The sequence below is a fragment of the Heliangelus exortis genome, chromosome 2 (genome assembly GCF_036169615.1).
Source record: "Heliangelus exortis chromosome 2, bHelExo1.hap1, whole genome shotgun sequence".
NCBI lineage: Eukaryota > Metazoa > Chordata > Aves > Apodiformes > Trochilidae > Heliangelus > Heliangelus exortis.
The window spans coordinates 1,548,460-1,571,244 of record NC_092423.1 but is presented as its reverse complement, the minus strand read 5'-3'; the positions used below and the strand labels follow the sequence as shown (position 1 = coordinate 1,571,244).

General features: G+C 48.3%; 1 protein-coding gene across 1 annotated transcript in view; it reads left to right on the top strand.

Annotated features, from left to right (window-relative positions):
* Positions 1–4,602: 4,602 nt before the first annotated feature.
* The window catches only part of PTH1R (parathyroid hormone 1 receptor), a 132,935-nt gene continuing 114,752 nt past the window's right edge, over positions 4,603–22,785 (top strand). The window contains exon 1 of the mRNA XM_071734523.1: positions 4,603–4,887. Coding sequence (XP_071590624.1) covers positions 4,813–4,887 — 75 coding nt within the window. The 5' untranslated portion in view covers positions 4,603–4,812. The remainder of the gene's footprint in view (positions 4,888–22,785) is intronic.

Genomic DNA, 22,785 nt, shown 5'->3' with positions numbered 1-22,785 from the left:
CAAAATCCCAGCAGAGGTGGAAATACCTGCCCAGGGATTCCCCAAGAAACCCCTCCCAAATCACCCCCTCTCAGCTCCCTCCTTGTTGAGCCCTTCTCCCCAGTAAATATCTTCTGAATCCCAGCTGCAAGAGCTTCCTTTGGGATTAGGCTGAAAAAGGGGAGGGGGCTGTTGAGGGGGGTGGGTGGCTTCACTGCTTTTAAACTCCCCACCCTCAGCATCCTCCCCCCATCTTCCTCCCCTTTCCATCTCCCCATCTCCCCCCTTCCCATCTCCCCATTTGTCCCTTCCCCATCTTCCCCTCTCCATCTCCCCTTCCTCCCCATCTTCCCACCTCCTCATCTCCCTTTTCCCCATTTTCCCACCTTTCCATCTCTCCCTTTCTCCTCATTTCCCCCTCCCCATCTCACCTCCGTTTCCTTCTCCTCACCTCCCCTCTCATCTCCCTCCTCCCCATCTCCCTTCCATCTCCCCTCTCTTCCCCATCTTTCCCTTCTCTTCATCTCCCCCTCCTCAGTCTCATTTCCCCCATCTGATCTCCATCTCCTCCCCATCTCCCCCCTCCCTACCTCCCCTCCCCATTTTCCCCTCACATTCCCTCCTCATCTCCCCCATCTCCCCCTTCTCCCCATCTTACCTCCTCCCCATCTCCTCTCCCCATCTCCCCCCCTCCACTTCCCCCATTCCTATGTCACCCCCTCCCCATCTCCCCCTCCCCATTTCCCTCATTTCCCCCTCCTCCCCATCTCCCCCTCCTCCCCATCTCCCCCTCCCCATCTCCCCTTCACTCCATCTCCCCCCATTCCCATGTTGCCCCCTCCCCATTTCCTCCACCCCATCTCCCCCTCTCCATTTTCCCCATCATCTCCCCCTCCCCATCTTCTGCCCCTCCCCATTTACCACTCCTCCATCTCCCCCATTCCTCTGTTACCCCCTCCCCATCTCCCTCTCCCCATTTCCCTCATCTCTCTTTCCTCTCCATCTCCCCCATCTGCCCCCTCCTCCCCATCTCCTTCCCATCTCCATCTCCCCCCATCCTCCCCCCTCCCATCTCCTCCTCCTCTCCATCTCCCCTATTCCTATTCCCCCCTCCCCATTTCCTGCTCTCCATCTCCCCCTCCCCATTTCCCCCTATCTCATTCTCCCCTCCCTTTCCCCCATTTGCCCCCCCTCCTCCCCATCTCCTCTCCCCATCTCCCCCTCTTCTCCCTCTCCCCCATTCCTATGTCACCCCCTCCCCAGTTCCCCCTCCCCGTTTCCCCATCTCCTTCTCCTCCCCATCTCCCCCATCTCCTCTCCCCATCTCCCCCTCCTCTCCATCTCCCCCATTCCCATGTCACCCCCTCCCCATCTCCCCCTCCCCATTTCTCCCCATCTCCTCCTCTTCCCATCTCCCCCATCTTCCCCTTCTCCCTATCTCCCTCATCTCCCCTTTTTCTCCATCTCCTCCATCTCCCCCATTCCCGTCACCCCCTCCCCATTTCCCCCTATCTCATTCTCCCCTCCCTCTCCCCCATTTGCCCCCCCTCCTCCCCATCTCCTCTCCCCATCTCCCCTCCTCTCCATCTCCCCCATTCCCATGTCACCCCCTCCATCTCCCCCTCCCCATTTCCCCCTATCTCCTTCTCCCCTCCCTCTCCCCCATCTCCCCCTCCTCCCCATCTCCCCTATTCCTATGTTGCCCCCTCCTCAACTACCCCTCCCCATCTCCCCCTCTTCTCCATCTCCCCCATTCCCATGTCACCCCCTCCCCATTTCCCCCTATCTCATTCTCCCCTCCCTCTCCCCCATTTGCCCCCCCTCCTCCCCATCTCCTCTCCCCATCTCCCCCTCCTCTCCATCCCCCCCATTCCCATGTCACCCCCTCCATCTCCCCCTCCCCATTTCCCCCTATCTCCTCCCCTCCCTCTCCCCCTCCTCCCCATCTCCCCCATCTCCCCCATCTCCCCCTCCCCATCCCCAAAGCCTCTCTGATACCCACGAGGGGAGGGTTTGGGGGGTTGGTGGTGGTTCAGGGAGATGGGATGAGGAGGGATGAGGTGGGATGAGGTGGGATGAGGTGGGATGAGGAGGGATGAGGTGGGATGAGGTGGGATGAGGAGGGATGAGGAGGGATGAGGTGGGATGAGGAGGGATGAGGTGGGATGAGGAGGGATGAGGAGGGATGAGGTGGGATGAGGAGGGAGGGATTCAGGCTGGAGCCCGCACTTCCCAACCCCTCCCTCGCAGCCTGGCTCCGACCAACCAATGGGATCCTGTCCCAAATGGGGTTGGAGAGGGAGATGGGGGGGGGGGTTTGGGGTGGGGGATGCTTTAATATCCACATCGCTGCCCCCTGCAGCCGGGGAGATCCTCTGAGCCTGGCAGGGAGAGGCAGAGGGTTTGTAAAAGAGGAGGAGGAAAAGATTGCATCAAGAGCTGAACTTTCTTTTTTTTTTTTTTTTTTTTTTTTTTTTTTTCCCCTCTCTCTCTCTCTCTCTTACAGGAAGCCCTACTCTACCTTAGCCTTGGAAAGAGCCCCTTTTCATAAAATTAGCTGAAGGCACCTATTCACGGCCATAGGGCTGTGAAAAAAAAAAAAAAAAAAAAAAAAAAAAGCAACAAACCGACTGTAGAAGGGTTTTTTTTTTTTCTCTCTCTCTTTTTTTTTTTTTTTTCCCTTCGCTCCAAAAAATAAACCAGAAATGCACACAGCTCCACTCCGCGAAAACTTGATGTTTTTACCGTCTGCTCTGATAGAGCTAGAGAGGAGGTTGGATTTATTTTTTTTTTCCTTATTATTCCTTTCTTTTTCCCCTCTTTGCCGCTCCTTCTGTATACCCGGGAAAAAAAAAAAAAAAACCAAACAAACAAACAAAAAAACCCCAACCCCATGACTTTATTCCCCAAGTTCTCCCAGTGAATCAGCCCGGAGCAGAGAGCCGGGGGTTTTGCTGGCGTGGGGCATCCTTGTCAGGATTTTTTAGCCCCCTCCCCTCCTCACTTCTCCTCCCACGTCGAAAAAAAGATGAGGGGATGGATGCTGGAGCCTGATTTTAAAAAAAACCCCAACAGTTTGGCTTGGGGGGTGTGAAAGGTGGGTTATTTTTTTTTTGTTTGTTCCTTTATTCTTCATCTTTTTTTTTCTTTCTTTCTTTTTTTCTTTCTTTTTTTTTTTCTTTTTTTTTTTTTTTTTCCTGGTAGTTTTATGAATGAAATCACCACCCGGCTGAGCTGGGAGTAATAACCTTGCCTTAAAACTCGGAAAAGCTGCTGAAATCCAGGCGAGGGAGGAGGAAGAAGAGGAGGACGGGAGGAAGCAGCGGTGCGATGGGCTCCGGGAAGGGGTAGCGGCTCCCCAACCTCCCCCTTCCTTGGGATCCCCCCCCCATCCCTCCTCTCCCCCCCCTTCCCAGCTTTCAAAAGGCTTCTCCTGGGTATGGGATGGAGGAGTTGGTGCCCATGAGGGTGCGGGAGTGGAAAAAAGAAATTAAAAAAAAAAAAAAAAAAAGTAAAAAAAAAAAAAAAAAAAAAAAAAAAAAAAAAAAAAAGTAAAAAAAAAATTTAAAATTAAAATAATAATAAAAATAATTTCAAGGAGCGAAAAGTGGTTTTGCCGCGGGGAAAAAAAATGGGAAAAGAAAAAAAAAAAAAAAAAAGAAAAAAAAATCTATATAAAGGGGGGGCGGGAGGGTGAGGGGGGGAGCGATCTTTCAGCCTCACGCTTTCATGCCGTACTCAATCGGCTTTTTGAAACTGCAGATCCTTTGAGACAGAGAGGGCGAGAGAAGCAAAAATCCCGATTTGTAACTAAAACACCCTGCAACCTGGAAGCCTGGCAGAATAAACCTATTGTGGAGCTGAAACGCGCCGGGATAGACAAGGAAAAAAAAATTAAAAGAAACCCCTTCTGCAAGAGTACAACTGCTGGCAAAAAAAGGTAATTGCGAAGTGAAAACATCGCAAAGTTTTCACTTTTTTTTTTTTTTTTTTTTCTTAACTTTCGACTTCGCGATCTGTTTGCATGCGGAAAAAATGAGAGGGGGAAAAAAAAAAAAAAAAAAAAAGGGTTTTTTTTTTCCTTTCTTGCTTTCTTTTTGCTTTTTTTTTTTTTTTTCTCCCCCCAAACCCCTCCGAAACCTAAAAGATAAAATTACTGGATCTAAAAATAAAGCAGTGGTTAAAAGCCTCCCCCACCCTCTCCGATCTCCCACCCCTTCTCTCGCCTTCTCCCTCCCTCTCTCCCTCCTCCCTCCCTCCCTCCCTCTTTCTGTGTGTTTGCGTTTGACAAAGAAATTATTTGAACTTCCCACTGCCTCATAAAAAGGAACCAGAAGAGCAGTTTTGACATATGGATGTGATTTTTTCTGCTCCGAGACAGATGCACACGGAAAACAAACAGCACCAGGGGCTGCAGCTCTGAAGGGGACGAAGTTGCTTTGGCTTCACATGGGCTCCTCGGCTTCATTTCGGGAGCTGCCCAGATCTCCAGCCATGAGAAAACGAAGCAAAGGACCGGGGTTTCTTGTCATGTGCCTTTCTGGCTAGAGAAAGATAGAAAAAAAGAAAAAAAAAAAAAAAAAATCGAAAAGAAAAAAAAAAAAATAATACGACAGCACCGTCGGGAAAAAAAAAAAAAAAAAACCAAAAAAAACCAACAAACCCCAACTGTGGAAACAAACAAACAATCAAACACAAATTCTGGAGGGGGTGGGGGGTGGGGGGGCGGGAGGGAAGGAGAAGGAGAAATCATCTGCAAGCGGAGAGCTTGGAAGACCTCTCGTCCTCCGACTTCCCTGAGCGAGCTTGGATGCTGGAAGAAGCCTCTTGGATATGGGATCATATCTGGTTTATCACAGCCTGGGTTTGATCCTCTGCTGCTCCGTCCTGAGTTCAGTCTACGCTCTGGTGAGTCCCTCAATCTTCCCCCCCCCTCCCTCTACATCCCCCCCTTCCTCTTTTTTTTTTTTTTTTTTTTTTTTTTTCTTTTTTTTTTTTTTTTTTCTTTCCCTTTTGCATTCTTGAACGATCTGCACGGCTGTTTCCTTGATGAGTAATTTACTGTATCAAGGCAGAGGGCTGAGGTTTGGGGTTGGTTTTATTTTTTTAAATATTATTATTTGTATTTTTTTTTCATTTTTATTTTCTTCTCATCCCGGTGGCTTTCATCTCGCTGGCAGATTCTATGTGTAGTTTGGGTCTTGAGAGTTGCTTGCACCAGATGGAATTAAAATCCCTGTGCTTCCCCCCCCCCAAAAAAAAAAAAGTTTAAATCACTTTAAACCCCTCCAGAGTGCAGTTTGACAGGGCTCTGAGGAAAGGATTTTGGGTGGAATAATTTAAAATACACCAATGGGTAAAGGGCAATTTTTATTCCACTTTTCTATTTTTCTTTCTTTTCTCCCCCCCTCTGCCTCCCCAAATGATCCATTTAATTTGAATTTAATCTCCTCAGTCTGCCTGATCTCAGTGAACCAGTGCCTTCCTCTTTGGGATTCAGTCTGAAGAGGAGCTCAGAGTTGAGGGTTTGCAGACAGTTTACACTCAGGAGCATCCAAGTAGTATTAACCCTTGGCTTCCTGGCAGAGTTTTCACCTGTTCCTGCCCACACCCAGGGAGAAGATCTCCACAGAAGTAGCAAAAAGGGCTGAATTCTGCCCAAACTCCCTTGGTGATGGGGGAAAGGGCTGAGATCCTACAGACCCCAAGTGGTCTCCAAAACCTTTCTGCAGCAGTGAAGGGCAATGTCAGCTGGAATCAGGCTCCAGCTCTTTACCAAGTGATGGATTTGCTGCTTTGATAGGTGTTTGCTTTGCTTTTTCCATCCCTGGAATCACTGCTGAGCATTTTTTCCTACACCTTCTGGTGTAGGAAAGACCCTGACCACCACCTAAAGCTGGGTCTGCTTTCCCTGAGGGATGCTGAGGTGTTGGAGTGGGCTCAGCCTGCCCCTAATTCCAGCCAGGTCCTCTCTGATCCTCCAGGAATCATCAGGCAGGACCCTGGGAGGGACAACTTGGGACATTGTGCAGGGCTGGAGAGAAACATCCCATCAATAAATAAGAAGAACCAACCCCTGCTGCAGTCCATCCCTTCTCTTGGTCCAGTTCTGAGCACAGGACACCTTTCAAAACCCAAATTAAAATAGGGAAGCTTGTAGGTTTGTTGAGTTTTTACTCAGGGTTGAGGTCTCCTGGTTTGTTTTTTTTTTTTAGGGTTAGATTCACATCTCCAGGACTCCATCTGCTTTTAGGATCATTCCCTGTCAGGGTAGCACCTGCTGCCCCCAACCCCACAGCCCCACAGCCCTGCTGGAGCTGAAATCAGCACCAAAATTCCTCCTGGCTTTGGTGTCTCTGCAAATTTAGGTTCTTGGAGCACCTGGATTGCATTTTCCCAAACTTCAGGACCCAGAAAAGTGAGGTGAGGGCTGCAGAGGGCATCTCCAGTCCCATCCCCAGTTTGCTCCCCTCTCCCAGTACGTCCCAGGACCTCCAAAAAAAAAAAAAAAAAAAAAAAAAAAGGCAGAAAAGCAGATAGTGAACCAAGCATCAGCTGCCTCGTGTTCCCAGAGGGTGTTTTATCTCCTAGAGTCCCATCAAAACAGATTTTTGCACATCACAAGTATTTGCTGGCCAGGCTGGGGAGGTGACAGGGACTTGTGGCTGACTTAGGGTGAGTTGGACTCAGAAATAGCTCTGCCAGAAGGACAAGAAAACAGGGAAATTAGCTGGGAAGAGTTAAGTGCAGAAGAGATAAGAGTTTTGGCTCAGTTGCATTTCCAAAAACCAGGTCCCCTCCTGTCCTGATTTAGGGTCCTGCCCCTACAAACCCCTTTGGCTTTCCCCAGGCCCAGGCTGAAGCATAAGTTTCAGCCCCTTCCCTTGCTTTTCAGCCCCACTTTTGACAGCTGAAGGAGCTGCCAGAAGGTTTGAAAAGTTGGCTTGAGAGTTGGAGGGCTGCAGAGATGTTGTGGGTCCTTTCTGGCATCTGCTGAAGCTGGGGGAAAAAAAAAAGGGTCAGCCCCGTGGCATCCCACTGTGCAGCAGTTTGCAGGGAACAGCTTGCAGGGTGCCTATTTTATTTTTATTTTTATTTTATTTTATTTTATTTTATTTTATTTTATTTTATTTTATTGTTAATTTTATTTTATTTTATTTTATATTTTATTTTATTTTATTTTTGTGGCTGTTATTTCTTTCCCAAGCTAACTGGGGTTTTGTAGATGAACTTGAAAACACTCCATGGTATTGACTGCATGTTTCAGCTTGGTGATTTCTTCTTTAGTCCACTGTAAGAAGGGTCAGGGATCCAGCTGACCTTTTCCTGAGTGTGTTTTCTGTGCTGCCATTAAGAGAAGTCACGAAGTGCCTCTCTCCTAGAAGCAACAAGCAAGGGGAAAAAAAAAAAAAAAAAAAAAAAAAAATCAATGAAAGCAGCTGCAGAAAGATGGGGATGCAAAGACTTAATTTAGAGCCAGGCTCCAGGGGAAGCTTTGGGCTGAGCTAAAAGTGGTACCTGATCTTTCATTCCTCCAGCAGAGCAAAAGCAAAGCTCTTTTGTGGGCTTGGAGTCAGGAGGATTCCTGCAGGCTGAAGCAGCCGACCTCTCAAAGCTCCAGGGCACAAATCCTCTGGCTGAGAGATGGGAATGTTGGGACTCATGGCCTTCGTTGCTGGGGGGTTTTTTTTGGTTTTTTTGGGTTGGTTTTTTTTCAGCTTGGTGGCTTTGGATCCGAGGGTTTGGTGATGCTGAGCCCGGGTGGAATGGGATGCATCCCAAATCCGAGGCTGTCGCTCCCCTTGGTCCTTTTGTCAGGCAGCAAAGCTGATGGAAAAAGCAAATTTTGGAAGCAAAGTAGGGGTGGGAAGTGGTTCCTTTGAGTATTTGTGTCACTGGAACATCGTGGGGCAGGACACAAGTCCCTGCATTAAGGATAAACCAAAAGGGGACACTCAGCACTGTGGGAGTGGGTCCTGTCAGAGCTGGATGTGTCCCTGCAGAAATTGTCATCTCCTTGTGGTGTGGTTGTCATCCTGTGGCCAGGAAAAATCCCTCAGGATCAGCATCCCTGCCCTGCTCCTTAGGGGAGGTTGGGAGGGACAGACCCTGGCTTTGCTGGGGGGTAAAGTACTGGGTGAAGCTCTGCTGTCCTCCAGCTCCCTTGGCGATCCCTAAAATCCTCTTCCATCCTTTTCCTGGGGTCATTCCTGCTTGACACCCCCTTGAGAGGCAAAGGGAATTTTCCTTGTTGCTTGAGCCCTTTCTGCTGGGAATTTTCCTTGTTGCTTGAGCCCTTTCTGCTGGGAATCCGGCAGGGTGAGGGGGTGAATTTGGGGTATTTCTGCTTCTTGGTCCAAGGGAGAGAGAAGCAAAGATGCCCTGAGTCAGACAGCTCTGCAAAGGTGGCCTTGAAAAGAAGATATTGGGAAAAGGAACTTTTAAAGTGGACTCTGACATCAGGAGAACACAGGAAAAGTTCAGATGCAGGCAGTGTTGGTTTTTTTTTATCCAAAAGGTGCTGATCCCCTTCTCTGGCAGTTCCCAATCCAGGGGGAAATACTGGAGGAGATATTCTGCAGGATAATAAGAACAGGGGGAAAAAAAAAAAATTAATAAACAGCCACCAGCCTTCTGCTGGGTTTTGGGTGAGAACAGCTTCATTTTGGCAAAGAGGCAGCAGCCTGAGGGGGCTGGAGTGGCCTGAGCTCAATGTGGTCCAAGGAAACAAGTCCATGTGGGATAGGAAATGGGTAACAAACTGGATCAAGACTTTACTGGGGGAGGTTTTACTTTTTCCTTACTTTTTGGCAGCGTTCTGGGCCCCTCTGTGCATGTTCGAGGGATGTCAGAAAGGTCTCAGCCCCCTTTCTGTTTGCTCTTCCCCAGCCCTGGCCCTTCCCAGGCTTCTTGGGAAGAGCTGAAGTTTCCCTCTGGATTTGCAGAGAAGCTTTAGGACTTTCCCAGAAATTCCAGGGGTGGCAAGAGGGGATTTGGGACCCTTTTTTGCTGGCATAACCCGAGACAGGGACAAACTCAGCCCGGCAGAAGGGTCCCAACCTCTATTCCCAAGGGAATTTTATCCAGCACTGGTGATAATCTCCAGCAGGAAGGTCTGGAATAAAGCAGGAAAATTCTTCTGGATCACCCCAGGGCAATTCTCAGGTCCCAACCATCCAAAAACCCCAATGCAGAAAGCAGATGGTTAAAAGATGTGCTGGTGGGTGGTTTGCTCCTTGATTTGTTGCTTGGTGTTGCTCTGATCAGCTCCTTCTCCTCAGGGATCAGGAAAGGATCTGAAATTAAATGGAAGTTGGATGAAGTCGAGTGTTGGGATGGTGGGAGGTTGGACCTGGGATGAGCTTTAAGGTCCCTTCTAATCCAAACCATTCTATGAATAATCTGTAGCTGGAAGGGAAAGAAAATCATATTCTACCTCAGACTGTGACCCAGAGCATAAAGAATAATATTAATAAAATAATCCCATCCAGAGATCCCACAAATCCCAACTCCTGCCTAACTTTATTAAATGAAGACAAGCTCTAAGTTCAGGGAAAAATTTCTTTTTTTTTTCTCACCCCATATTTTGGAGCCTTCCCATCCCTGGGTATTTCTGAAAGATAGGATTTTTTTTTTTTTTCTTGTGATTGCACTTTGAGATTAACAGATATCCCCGGACTATAAAATCCATCACAGCAAAATAGAGAGGAAAGAAGGGTAAGGATTGGCCCGGGATTTCATCTCCTGCAATCTAAACAACAGACAAAAAAAATCATAAAACCAACAAATTAAAAAAAAACATAAATAAAATATAAAAATAAATATATAAATAAAATATTAAAATAAATAAATATAATATATACACAAAAATATAAAAATAAATAAAATAAATAAATAAAATTCAGCTGCCTGCTGGCAGGTCTGACTTGTCTGGGTTTGGTGTGAGCTCTTTTGCATCAGGAAGAGGAAAAGCAAGAGGGCAACTCTGCACCCAGAGGGGTCAAGGCTGGAGGGAAGGAAATCCCAGTTACATCTTCCAGCTCCAGGCAGTTGTTGTTTGGTTTCTCCTCAAAATAGCCCCCCCCAGAGCGGTGCTTTGAGCTCAGTGGGATTATTCTGGTTTGTCTGCAGGCCCTGTGAGGGGTAACCCCGAGCCAGACAGCTCAGGCAGAGGCAGCTGCTGGCCCTGCCACCACCCCCTGAACTCCTGTGGCCCTTTGAAAGCTGATGCTGAGATGCTGAGAGTCACCCCCCCAGCTCTGAGCCTCGTGGCATCATTTTATCCTGGGCTGGGTCTGTGGAGCAGGGGCTCTCCTGGGGTTGGAAAGATGCTGCCTGGAGGTTTTCCCTCTGCTTGGCTCAGCCTCTCCATCAAATCCAGCTGAAATCAGTCCCCTGGCTGGCAAAGTTATCCCAAATTTCTGACACTGAACCACCTGAACCGCAGCTCTTACCTGCCAGGCAGCTTGGGGTGAGGGGTGATGGTTGGTACCCAGCTGGATAGGAGCCAGCAGTGTGCCCAGGTGGCCAAAAAGGCCACCAGCATCCTGGCTTGGATCAGGAATGGTGTGGCCAGCAGGAGAAGGGCAGGGATGGTGCCCCTGGGCTGTGTTCAGTTCTGGGCCCCTCACTCCAAGAAGGACATTGAGGGGCTGGAGGGAGTTGAGAGAAGGGCAAGCAAGTGGGGAAGGGTCTGGAGAAGAAATCTGAGGGGCTTGGGAATGTTGAGTTTGGAGAAGAGGAGGCTGAGAGGAGACCTTCTTGCTGTCTGCAGCTCCCTGAGAGGAGGTTGTAGGGAGGTGGGTGCTGGGCTCTTTGGCCTTGGCTGCAGGGCTTGGGATGCTCATTCCTTTGTTGAGGAGCTCCAAGCCTTGCACTTCCCATCATCCTGACTGCCATCCTTGGGGAAGGGTCTGGAGGACAAATCCTGTGAGGAGAGGCCTTGGGAACTGGGAATATTTAGTTTGGAGAAAATAATTGGGAATTATTTCTATAGCTATATTTATATAGAGTATTTATATGGAGAAAAGAATTGGGAATATTTAGCTGGGAGCTCCACAGCTCCCTGAGAGGAGGTTGTAGGGAGGTGGGTGCTGGGCTCTTCTCCCCAGGGAACAATGAGAGGAGCCCAGGGAATGGGCTGAAGTTGCCCCAGGGGAGGTTTAGAGCAAATCTGAGGAAGGATTTCTTTCCTGAGAGAGCAGTCAGGGATTGGAATGGGCTGCCCAGGGAGGTGCTGGAGTCCCCATCCCTGGAGGTGTTTAAAAACCAGGGAGCTGAGGAACTTCAGGACATGTTCTGGTGGATGATACAGATATTGCTGTGTGTATTTTATTTGGGTGGGATGCTGACAGCTGGATGTGATGATCCTTGAGATCTTTTTTTTCTGAGATTCCGTGTGATCTTTTCTCCTGTCACCAAGGCACAGGGCTGGGGACACCCAGCTCCTCAGCTTTGGTGGCCAAATAAATTTTCTTTGGGCCTGAAGACCAGGAGGAGGGAAAGCAGAGATATACAGGTGTCTCTGACTTCAATTCCTCCTACCCAGCAGCTCCATCCTCATCCCACATCCCTGGGGTGGGGGGGATGATGATTCCTGGTGTGTATTTAGGTCCTCCCTGGGCAGTGCAGCTCTCTGACCCCATCTCAGCTTTTTAAACTCTGATCTCTCCAAACCCCCTCACTCTCTGACACTGTTCAGATCAAAGGAAGAAGCCAGCAGGGATCCCCCACCCGTTTTGGGTGCAAAAGGACAAGTGTAGAGGGGTTTCTCTGTCTGCTTCTCTCTTACTGCAAGTGGATTTTTAGCAGCTCTCAATTAGGACCATTACAACACCAAAACGAACAAAAAAACCCAACAAACAAACAAAAAAAAGCCAAAAAACAAAATGAGTCCCTTAGGGCAAGCCCTAACCAAAAGGCAGAACTCAACAGCATCAGCCTGTATTAAATATTAGGCCATGCCAAAGAGTCTTTTCCCCCCAGATGGAGAATTTCCTCTCTCCCTCTGCACCAACTCTGCTGTCAGAGCCTCATTTGGTGAGCTCAGCCTCTCAAACTTCAGCTGCCCCTGCAAGAGCTGCTGACCTGAAGCTGATCTTTGTCTTGCACCTCGCAGGATGTGGCAATAAACAGATTACACTTGGGGGGGAAGCTCAGCCAGCAGAACCCCTGCTGGGTCAGACTCAGCTTTGGTGTCTTGTGTCATCACCCTCCTGTGACATCCTTCCTGACAGCATCCAGGTGATGGCTGAGTTGTTGAAGTTTTCTGTGTGGCTTCTCTGTTTTACAGCATCCAGGTGATGGCTGAGTTGTTGAAGTTTTCTGTGTGGCTTCTCTGTTTTTCATGTGTTTTTCCCTTTATCCAGCAAAGTAGAAAGGGAATTTCTCTGTCCCTTCTCCCTGTCCCCCTTCCAGCATCCCTGGTTGAAGGCATCTCAGCAGCAGTGGGATTCCTTTCCCATCTCCCTTCTTCCCTCTTGGCTCTGTGCATCCTTCCATGAGCTGCTTCAACTCACTGAGCTTGCACAAAACTAACCCAAGGTGGAAAAAAAAAAAAAAGAAAATAAAACATAGGAGAAGGTTTGTAGCTGGGTCAGTGAACAGCACAACAAAAGCTTGGATGGATCCCCAGGACACACATGGGGTCCCAGAGGTGGGGACAAGAAGGGATGAGCTGCCAGCAATGCTGCAGCTTTGTAGACTGTGGTTCTACAGTCTTATTAAATTGATATAAAGCCCCCAAATCCTCCATTTGACAGCCCCAGACCCCATCCCTGTTGTACCTCCTGCTCCTTGGCAACAAATGTGATGTGAGCCACGAGGCTCAACGTGAGCTCCGTGCTGCCTCTGAACCCCATCTGAGCAGTAGCCCACTTCTTGGAAGAGTTTTTTATCTGAGCAAATGAGTCTTGCAGAGAGTGCCAAGTGATAGGGTAGGATAAGAGGTCAGGGGTACTGGATATTCCTCCACTCTTGGGGATTTTTTTGGGGGGGAAAAATGAATTTAGTTTTGTAGACACAAACTGTGCTGTGCCACTTGGCTTCAGGAACCAAAGAGAGGACCCAGGCACTGTATTTACACTGGAAATGGAAGGTTTAGATTAGAAATTACAAATAAATTATTCACTGTGAGAGTGGTGAGACCCTGGCACAGGTTGCCCAGAGAAACTGTGGCTGCTCCATCCCTGGAAGTGTTGGATGGGGCTTGGAGCAACCTGGAGGATGTGTCCCTGTCCCTGGCAGGGATGGGGGGGTGAATTCAGATGACTTTTAAGTTCCCTTCCAGCCCCGACCATTCTATGAAGCTCTGATTCTATGATTTAGAGGCATAAAAGGAGACTTCCAAAACTCAGAAGTTGCCTGGACGAGCTGAAACACAAACCAGTTGGTACCTGCTCACTTCTTTTCTTCTCCTTTGCTTGCAGGGGCAGTGAAATGGTCAAGGCAAAGCACTGCCCATAAATCCAGACACAAACTTTGCTGTGCCACTTGGCTTCAGAAACCACAGAGAGGGCCCAGGCATTGTATTTGCACTGGAAATGGAAGGTTTAGATTAGAAATTACAAATAAATTATTCACTGTGAGAGTGGTGAGACCCTGGCACAGGTTGCCCAGAGAAACTGTGGCTGCTCCATCCCTGGAAGAGTTGGATGGGGCTTGGAGCAACCTGGTCTAGAGGAAAGTGTCCTTGCCCCTGGGAGGGATGAAGCCAGATGATTTTTAAATTCCCCTCCAACCCCAACCCTTCTATGAAGCTCTGATTCTATGATTTAGAAATAGAGGCATAAAAGGAGACTTCCAAAACTCAGAAGTTGCCTGGACGAGCTGAAACACAAACCAGTTGGTACCTGCTCACTTCTTTTCTGCTCCTTTGCTTGCAGGGGCAGTGAAATGGTCAAGGCAAAGCACTGCCCATAAATCCAAGTCGAAGAAGGTGTTGAGTCAGGCAGGACAAAGCACCACAACCCATCCTCTGACCCCAGCCCACCTCTCTGACCCTCCCAAAGTGCACAACAAGTGACCCTTCCAAGTCCAAAGGTGCCTTTGACTCTTCCTACTGTAACAACCTGGAGTAGCAGCCAAGGGCAGCTCATTGGAAGGAGAAGTGGCCTCTTGGGAAAAAAAAAAAAACAAAAACCAACCTTCTGCTACATCAGTGGCTGGGGCAGCAAGGGAGTTGCTGTCTCAGCACCCAAGGCAGGTTGGTTATCTCGTTTTTCACATGGCTGCCTCCTTGCTAATCAGGGTTTCTTGATGTTATCTTTGCTTCAGCCTCCCTTCCCCTCTCCCCAAGCATTTCAGAGTTTTATCTGCTGCTTGGTCTTGCCACACTGAGAGCAAGAAGAAAGCTCTTGCAGCTGTAACGGGCAGGTTTGGAAGTCACTGAATGTCCTTATAAAAACTTCTCTCCCCGAATCTTGTCCTGGGACTTAATTTTTATTTTTTTTTTCTTAGCAGAGTTAAATGTTTAAACAGAAAAGTCTCCGAGATGCAGATCCTGGCTCATATTTGCTGGGGATTAAGGGATGAGGCACTTTGTAAGGAGCAGCAGGTGGTAGGAAACTATCATCCCTTGCACACAGAGAAAAGGACAGAGATTTGATCAATTTGTCCTGGGGAGGGACTTTTGACAAGGACCTGGAGTGACTGAACAAGGGGAAATGGCTTTAAACTGGAAGAGGGGAGATTTAGGTTGGACATGAGGAAGAAATTCTTTAATTTGAGGGTGCTGAGCCCCTGGGTGCCCAGGTTGCCCAAGGAAGCTGTGGCTGCCCCATCCCTGGCAGTGTTGAAGGTTGGATGGGGCTTGGAGCCCCCTGGGCTGGGGGAGGGGTCCCTGACCATGCAGGGGGCTTAGAACTGGATAATATTTAAGATTATTTCCAACCCCAAGTGTTCTGTGATTCCATGATTCACTCCCAACACATTGCCCACCATCAGTGGTGTTTCTCCATCAGGCTTTCACCACTACAATGAAGCATGTTTGTTGGGGGTTTTTTGGGGGGGGCTTTTATTTGTTTTTTTTGTTTTTGGTTTTTTGTTTGTTTCATTCCTGGGATCCGATTTTCCCTGTGATTTGCCTTCACCTCATCAGAGAAACCACAAAGCTCAAGGGCCCCAGAGCTTTCTGCTGGCCTTGGATCAGTGATGCTCCTGGGGAACCCAGCAGGGCCAAGAAAGTCTCATCTGATGCCAATCAGAGTCACTGCAGGGAAACAAGGGGAGAGCTGGGAGGTCAACTGGAGAAACCCAACTGGCACATGCTGGTCCCAGTCTCCTGGCCCTGGGTTGCATTTAGACTGGGAAGGGGAAAAAATTCTGCAAATTGAGAGATCTGGGTGGGATGAAAAAGCCCCCCAGCTTCCAGATGCTTCTCCAACCCCCTCTTCAGCCATGCTTCAGTAGCTGCTTTTGTGGCTGGCTGCCTTCTGCAAGGAATTCCTTCTTGAAAGCATTAAAACAAGAGCAATTTGAGGAGGGATGGGGAGGGAGCTGAAAGGGGGGGGGTAAAGGGGGAGGAATTGTCGCTCAAGTTTCTGGCTCTGGTGGTGGTGGGGAAGGAGGATAAACATCAGGCTGGAGTTTTCAAACCACAGGACAGGGCTGAGCTCAGCTGTGGATTTTGGGTCCCTTCTTAAAGGATGCCAAATGGTGAGGCCTGAATCTATCTCTGAGGTGTAAGCAAATTTAGCATCAGGGGTTGAAGCACACAGTGCAGTCAAGGCTTGTTGTTTTTTTGGGTTTTTTTTTTCTTCTCTCCTCCCCAGATTTTTAGACTTGACCATTTTGGACTTGACTTTAACCCTTGCAACCCTTGGTGTCACTGATGATGTCCCTGTGCTTGACAAACTGAGCTTGGAGTGCCTCCTGCACCTATTTTTGTAGGGCTGGGAGTGGGAAATCAGGCCATGCAAAAATCACAGCTGCTGTGTGCTCATCTTTTACCCTGTCAGCAGCAAAAGCTGAGTCAGGTTTGTGGAGGAACAGGGGGATGGGAGAGTGTTCCCTCCAGCTGATGAGAATGGAACAGAGTCAGCCCTTGTTTGGCACCTGGGTAAGGATCCAGCCCTGGTTCTGTGCCAACACAAAGAGCATCTTGGTCAGGGTTAATGTGTTTGGTTGACCTGACTCAGCACCTCCTGGGGTGAGCAGGGCTCCCAGTTACCCAGCTAAGCAGAACCATGTCCAAACCAGAGGCTGAACTGGGTTCCATGCCATGAGCTGGGTGGAAGAGGAGCCTGAGCTGGAGGAGGAGCAGAAAATTCGGGTGGATCCAGATGGATTCCTGGTGGTCCAGATGGATTCCTGGTGGTCCAGGTGGATCCAGGTGGATCCCTGGTGGTTCAGGGGGATCCCAGGTGGTCCAGGAGGATCCCATCCATCCTTGCCAGTTGTCCTGGTTCTGCTGCCACGGAGGGGAATCAGTGGAGCCCAATCTGCTGCATTGCAACCATCAGCATTGTGGCTGGGAGCACCCATGGGTGAGGGGCCCTGGGCTTTGCATAGGGGAGGAGATGCAAATCCTGTCTCAGTCTGGTGCCCAACTCTCTCCTAGTCTCCTAGTTCCTGATCAGCACTGTTAATCCTCCAGAAAATCCAAGTATACGTTGGCTCAGTGGTGGAGCAGTAGCTTTTGCTTTTTTTCTGGGTTTCTTTATTCATCCCTTTCAACTTTGCCTCTCGACAGCATCCTTGTTCCATACTCTACTGCTGGTCCCCAGCCCCCAGCTTTCAAAGCAGGCATCTTAAAATGAGATGAAAAAAGCAGGAGAATATGAAAATACTCCATTGGGAAGTAACTTTTTAGGGTTCAGAGATAACATCCTGGAGAAAGTGGCCCAGGAAAAAAAGATCTGTAGTTCATGCTTCCAAAAGTGTCAGGTTGGGAAACCAGAGTGTCCCAAAAAACCTTCAGGACAATGTAAACCAGAATGGATTGGGAAGAGAAGGCTGTTTGACCTCTAAACCCCCAGCACTGTGTGTCTTCTTCTTGGCACACAAAGAGGATGCTTCTGGTGAAGCCAGATCATGAAATGAAAGAAAATAAGAATATTTTGGGGATGGTCAAGACTCTAGCTTAAAGTCTTGGGTTGGCATCTGAACCCTGGAAGAGGGAAGGGCTGTGTGCAAGCATCAAGGGAGGGGACATGTCCTGTCCCAAGTCCCCTTTGCTGGGCCAGGAGGCTCTTTTTAAACTGGCCAAGGGAGAGGAAACACTGAGGACCAGGGATGCTCCTCCAGTCCAGGGAGAAGGATGGACAAGAGAAGACAGAGGAGCCTTTGGCACTGCTTAAAAAAGCTCCCAGCTGACAGGGCTTGGCCTTTACTAATAAGAAAAAAAAGTAGATAGGTCAGAGAAGAAGTGTTGTCCTGAAATTCCTGCTGGTTTTCTGCCAGCATGCTCCCTGGCATTGCTTTAGCTCTTCCCAGCCTGCATCATCCCAAATAAACCTTGGGCACGATGCCACGGGCTGCAGGAGGTGGTTTGGGTGATGCCACTTTGGGAAAAAAAAAATTATATAAACCTATGGACATGGGCATGGTCAAAGGGGAGAGTGGAAAGGATGCAGGTGATTTATTTTCTCATGCAGGATGAGCTTATGGTCCCATGAGAGGGATCCCACACTGCAGCAGGACCTGTCCCATGGGTACTTGGCTCAAACCCTGCTACCATCACCTTTAGGGCATCAACAGCCCCAAAACAAGGACACCCACCACCACCCAGCACCCCAGGACAGGTAGTGGGGTGGATGCTTCCATCCCCAGAGAAAACCCAGAATGTTTTAGGTTGGAAGAGACCTCCAAGATCATCCAGTCCAACCTTTTACCAACACCACAAGCTAACTACTACCTGCATGGATGCCCTATTGCCAAGTTCTTCAGGGTTGATGTGGGTCATATCCTAAATTTTTCACTCTGAGGACCATTTTAATTCCCTTCTTCTCCATCTCCCACCAAGACATTCTCAGCCACTGCAGTTTTTCTCTTCTCTGTGCCTTCACCCCACGGCTGTCCCCAGCTCCAGGGGAGCAGCACAGCAAACCCTCTGGTGTCTCCCCTCCATGCTCAGCAAAGAAAAAATAAAAAAAAAAAAAAAAGAAAATAAATGAAGAGACCAGGGAGATGCCAGAGCTGAGTGGTTGGAGCAGGGACTGAACGTCATCCTGCTCCAGATCTGCCTGGACAGCACTGAGAGCTTAATGTGCTGAAATGACAGAGGTGGCCTTGTTGTACCAGCACCCTGACCATGCACAGCTCCAGGCCACTGCTGGCAGCTCCTGCTGCTGGGGTGGTTTTTTTGGAATGGCTCTTTTCCCCCCCTTTCCCTGAGAAAAAGGATTGGATCCCTGCAGGGAGGACTGGGGAGAGAACGGGGAGTGCTTGGGGGGTGGTGGTCCCACCTCATCCATTGATGGTGCAGACCTTGTGGGGTTGTGAATTGGGATATTAAGCAGTGTTCTGGGGCTTGGGATGGGGTCAGATACCTGTGGTTTGAGGTCTTGCTGGCAGGGTTCAGCATCACTGGAGTTGTAATAGCAATCCTGAAAGAGAGGAGCTGCGAGGTTCCAGGAGGGATGGAGCTGGGAGGGACAGGGGAAGGGGCTGCTGAGGGGGGAAAGAAAGGAAAAGAGAAGGGAAGAAGAGATTAAAAAAATAAATAAATTAAAAGAATGAAGGAAAAAGAAAGGAATGAAGGAAAAGAAACCTTCTGGGTGGGTTTCTTGGCTGCTCTGCCTGCAGGGATACAGGAGGAGAAATCTGGCTGCGTTCTAACCTGCTTGCTGAGCCTCTGCTTTGCCTCCTGCATCCTCTGGGCAGGGAGTTTACAGCTCAATACTTCCCACCAGCACTGGTAAAAAAAAAAAAAAAAAACAAAAAAAAATGGGGATGTGAGAGTATGAAAATTTATTACACCAACCAGGCAAGAGAATGATGGAATCATAGAATGAGAGAGATTGCAAGAGCAGAGCCACCCAAATGCTCAGAGGGAGCCAGGCTGAGGGATTGGGGTTGTTCAGCCTGGAGAAGAGGAGGCTCCCAGGAGACTTTGTTGTGGCCTTCCAGCATCTGAAGGGGTTCTACAGAAAGCTGGTGAGGGATTTTTTAGGATTTCAGGCACTGACATTGTTCTCTTTTTCTGTTCTTCTTCTCTTTTCTCTTCTCTTCTCTTCTCTTCTCTTCTCTTCTCTTCTCTTCTCTTCTCTTCTCTTCTCTTCTCTTCTCTTCTCTCTTCTCTTCTCTTCTCTTCTCTTTTCTCTTCTCTTCTCTCTCTCTTCTCTTCTCTTCTCTTCTCTTCTCTTCTCTTCTCTTCTCTTCTCTTCTCTTTTCTCTTCTCTTCTCTTCTTCTCTTCTCTTTTCTCTTCTCTTCTCTTCTCTTCTCTTCTCTTCTCTTCTCTTCTCTTCTCTTCTCTTCTCTTCTCTTCTCTTCTCTTCTCTTCTCTTTCCTCTTTCCTCTTCTTTTCTCTTTCCTTCTTTCCTCTTTCCTTTCCTTTCCTTTCCTTTCCTTTCCTTTCCTTTCCTTTCCTTTCCTTTCCTTTCCTTTCCTTTCCTTTCCTTTCCTTTCCTTTCCTTTCCTTTCCTTTCCTTTCCTTTCCTTTCCTTTCCTTTCCTTCCCTTCCCTTCCCTTCCCTTCCCTTCCCTTCCCTTCCCTTCCCTTTTTTCCCTTCCCTTCCCTTTTATTTCCTTTTTTCTCTTTTTACTCTTTACCTGTTCCTGTAGCTTTATTTTTGCATCTTTTAAGCACAGTGGGCTTTGGGCCACCCTCTCTGGTTTTTCACAACAATAACGTTGTGTTTGTGGAGTTGTGGTTAAAGGCACCAGCAGGATGTTCTCAGAGGCTTCCTGGTTTCTCTGAAGCCTGTCTGCTCTGAATTTATTTCAACAGAGGATGCCAACAATTGACCTTGTCAAGTCTTTTCCCCTCTGCCTTGTAGGAAAAAACCCAACAAAACCTTTTTTTTTTTTTGCAGTATGGTGGACATCTCTTTTCCACTTAAAGAAAGAAGGTTGCAGGTAGAAGGCAGTGTTGCTGCCATTTGAATAATTACAGGTGGAAAATATTCCTAAAATTATGACAGTTGCTGTAAAACACCATGAGCTTTTAAAAAAAACTTTGTCCCCTTATTTTGGCACTCTGGAGTTAATCATCTCCAGCTTCTTTTTTTGCTGCCATGGCAGATATAGACACCTTTTTTAATTTTAAATGTGTGTTTTGTGGTCCTCAACACATGACTCCAGAAGGTGAGACTTGAAGAAAACCAGATTGTAAAGATAAAACAGGGAGAATTCACAGTTCTGATGCACAGTTGGCTACCCATGGTCTTAAAGAGCAGAGGAAAATGAGTAAGAAAAAAATAATATTTTTTTTTTCCTGATTTGTCCAGCAAGTCATCCTCTGGAAGGGGCTGATAAAGTAGATTTCCAAAGAGTTTGGGGGAGTTACTGATCATAAAGAGGATTTTTCACATTCACTGTGGACAATGTCAGGGAAAATTTAAAAAACAAATAACCAATAATTTTTTTATCTTCTGGGGACTCATTTCCTTTGCTCTGCCTGTATATGAACAGGTATTCTCCTGCAAAAGCCTCAAAAGAAAATTGGTTTCATTTGTCCAGTGCTTTGGGGATGATTTGGTCTTTTGTGGTGTTCAGAGTTAGGAGATCTTGATGCTGAGGGTTCAATATTTAGGTGTGGGAAAGGCACCTGTGGAAAACCCAAAAACCTTCGTTTTGTGCAGGAATTTAAAAAAATTAAAAAAAAAATAAAATCTTTAGTGTGTCTAAAAGAGACAGTCAAGGTAAGAACCCCAGAGGTAAAATTGATCTCTGGAAATTCAGAGATTTCTTGAGACAAACTGTGGCTGCCCCATCCCTGGGAGTTTTGAAGGTTGGATGGGGCTTGGAAAAAACTGGGATGGAGAAGGGGTCCCTGACCATGGCAGGGGTGGCACTGTGGGGGATTTAAGGTCCCTTCCAACCTTCCAGTATCTGAAGGGGCTACAAGAAAGCTGGGGGTGGGCTTTGGACACGGGGGGGTAGGGAGAGGACAAGGGAAATGGGTTAAAACTTGGAGAGAAAGGGGAGATTGAGGTTGGAGATGGGGGAGAAATTCTTTAATTTGAAGGTGGTGAGACATTAGCCCAGGTTGCCCAAAAAGTTGTGGCTGTCCCCTCCCTGGAATTGTTGAAGACCACGTTGGATGGGGCTTGGAGCCCCCTGGGCTGGGGGAGGGGTCCCTGACCATGGCAGGGGTGGCACTGGATAATCTCTAAGGTCCCTTCCAACCCAAACCATTCCATAATCCCTGATTTTAGGATATCAAGAAGCTCTGTGGGCATCTCTCAGGGGGTGACTGAGGAAGCTGCTTTCATTCCAAGTTCTCCTGTTTCCTCTTGGCTGTGCTTGGGCTGGAAGCTTGTAGAGGCAGAGACTGCTTGATGCTCTGCTCCAGTTTCACCCCTCTTTCCCTTGGACATCTCCGCCAGGAGATTCCTGTTGAGTCCTGGGAGATGTCAAGGTTCCTACCTGAGCTTTGCTGTCCAGGGACAAATCACCCAGCCCAACACTGAGCCTGGAAAGAGGTTGAGTTCACCCTGCTAGGCAGTGAAGTTTTGATTCATTTTCCTTGATGGATTCATCTGGAGGCCACCAAGGTGTCCAAGATGTCAGCAGACATTTGGCACAGGAGCAGCAGGGAGCCAAGGAGCAGGAGCTGGCAGCCAAGGGAGCATCAATTTGCTCTTGACACCTTCTTTCTTGCCACTGAAGGCAGGAAACCTCTGGCAAAGCAAGGTTTGGGATTTTCCTCTCTGTGGTCAGTGGAGAAAATGCAGACACCTGGAAAGAGGGGATCAGAAGCAGAGTCTGTGTCTGCAGACTAAGCTGGAGGGACTTTAGGATAGCTCAGGTATCTCTGGTGGGGTTTGATCTATGGGATTTTCCCTCTGCTCTGCTGAGACCCCACCTGGAGTTCTGAATCCAGTTCTGGAGAGTGTCCAGAGCAGGGCCAGGAGGATGCTCAGAGGGCTGGAGCAGCTCTGCTATGCAGACAGACTGAGAGAGTTGGGGTTCTTCAGTCTGGAGAGGAGAAGGCTCCAAGGAGACCTTAGTGTGGCCTTCCAGGATCTGAAGGGGCTACAGGAAAGATGGGGAGGGACTTTTTAGGATGTCAGGGAGGGATAGGACATGGGGAATGGATCCAAACTAGAGGAGGGGAGATTTAGATTGGATGTTGGGGAGAAGTTCTTCCCCATGAGGGTGGTGAGAGCCTGGCACAGGTTGCCCAGAGAGGTGGTGGAAGCCCCATCCATCCCTGGAAGATTTTAAGGTCAGGATGGATGGGGCTCTGAGCAACCTGAGCTGGTGGGAGGTGTCCCTGCCCATGGCAGGGGGTTGGAACTCTATGATCTTAAAAGTCCCTTCCAACCCTGAAAATTCTATGAGTCTATTATTATACTGCAGTAATTTTGGGATTGTTTCAATTCCTGCTAAGAACCTGCAGTTGCTCTGGTACTGCAAGCACTTTTTACCAATCTAAATCCCTCCAAGACTGCAACAAGGCTGAGAATTTTCCTCCTGCCTTTCTGTCCAGAATGTTGGGCTCCAAGTCCAATGGTGTGTTTTAAATAATTTTTTTTTTAAATCCTTTTTTTGGGAAAGAAACTAAGAATTGGAAAGCCAGAAACCAGCCATTTATCTGCTTGTAAATGAACCCACTCATTTCAAAGACCAGAAAGAAAATATCCACTTGAGTGATGAAAACATCACTTCTGGGAAAATCATGGCCAGCCCCTGTCCCTGCCA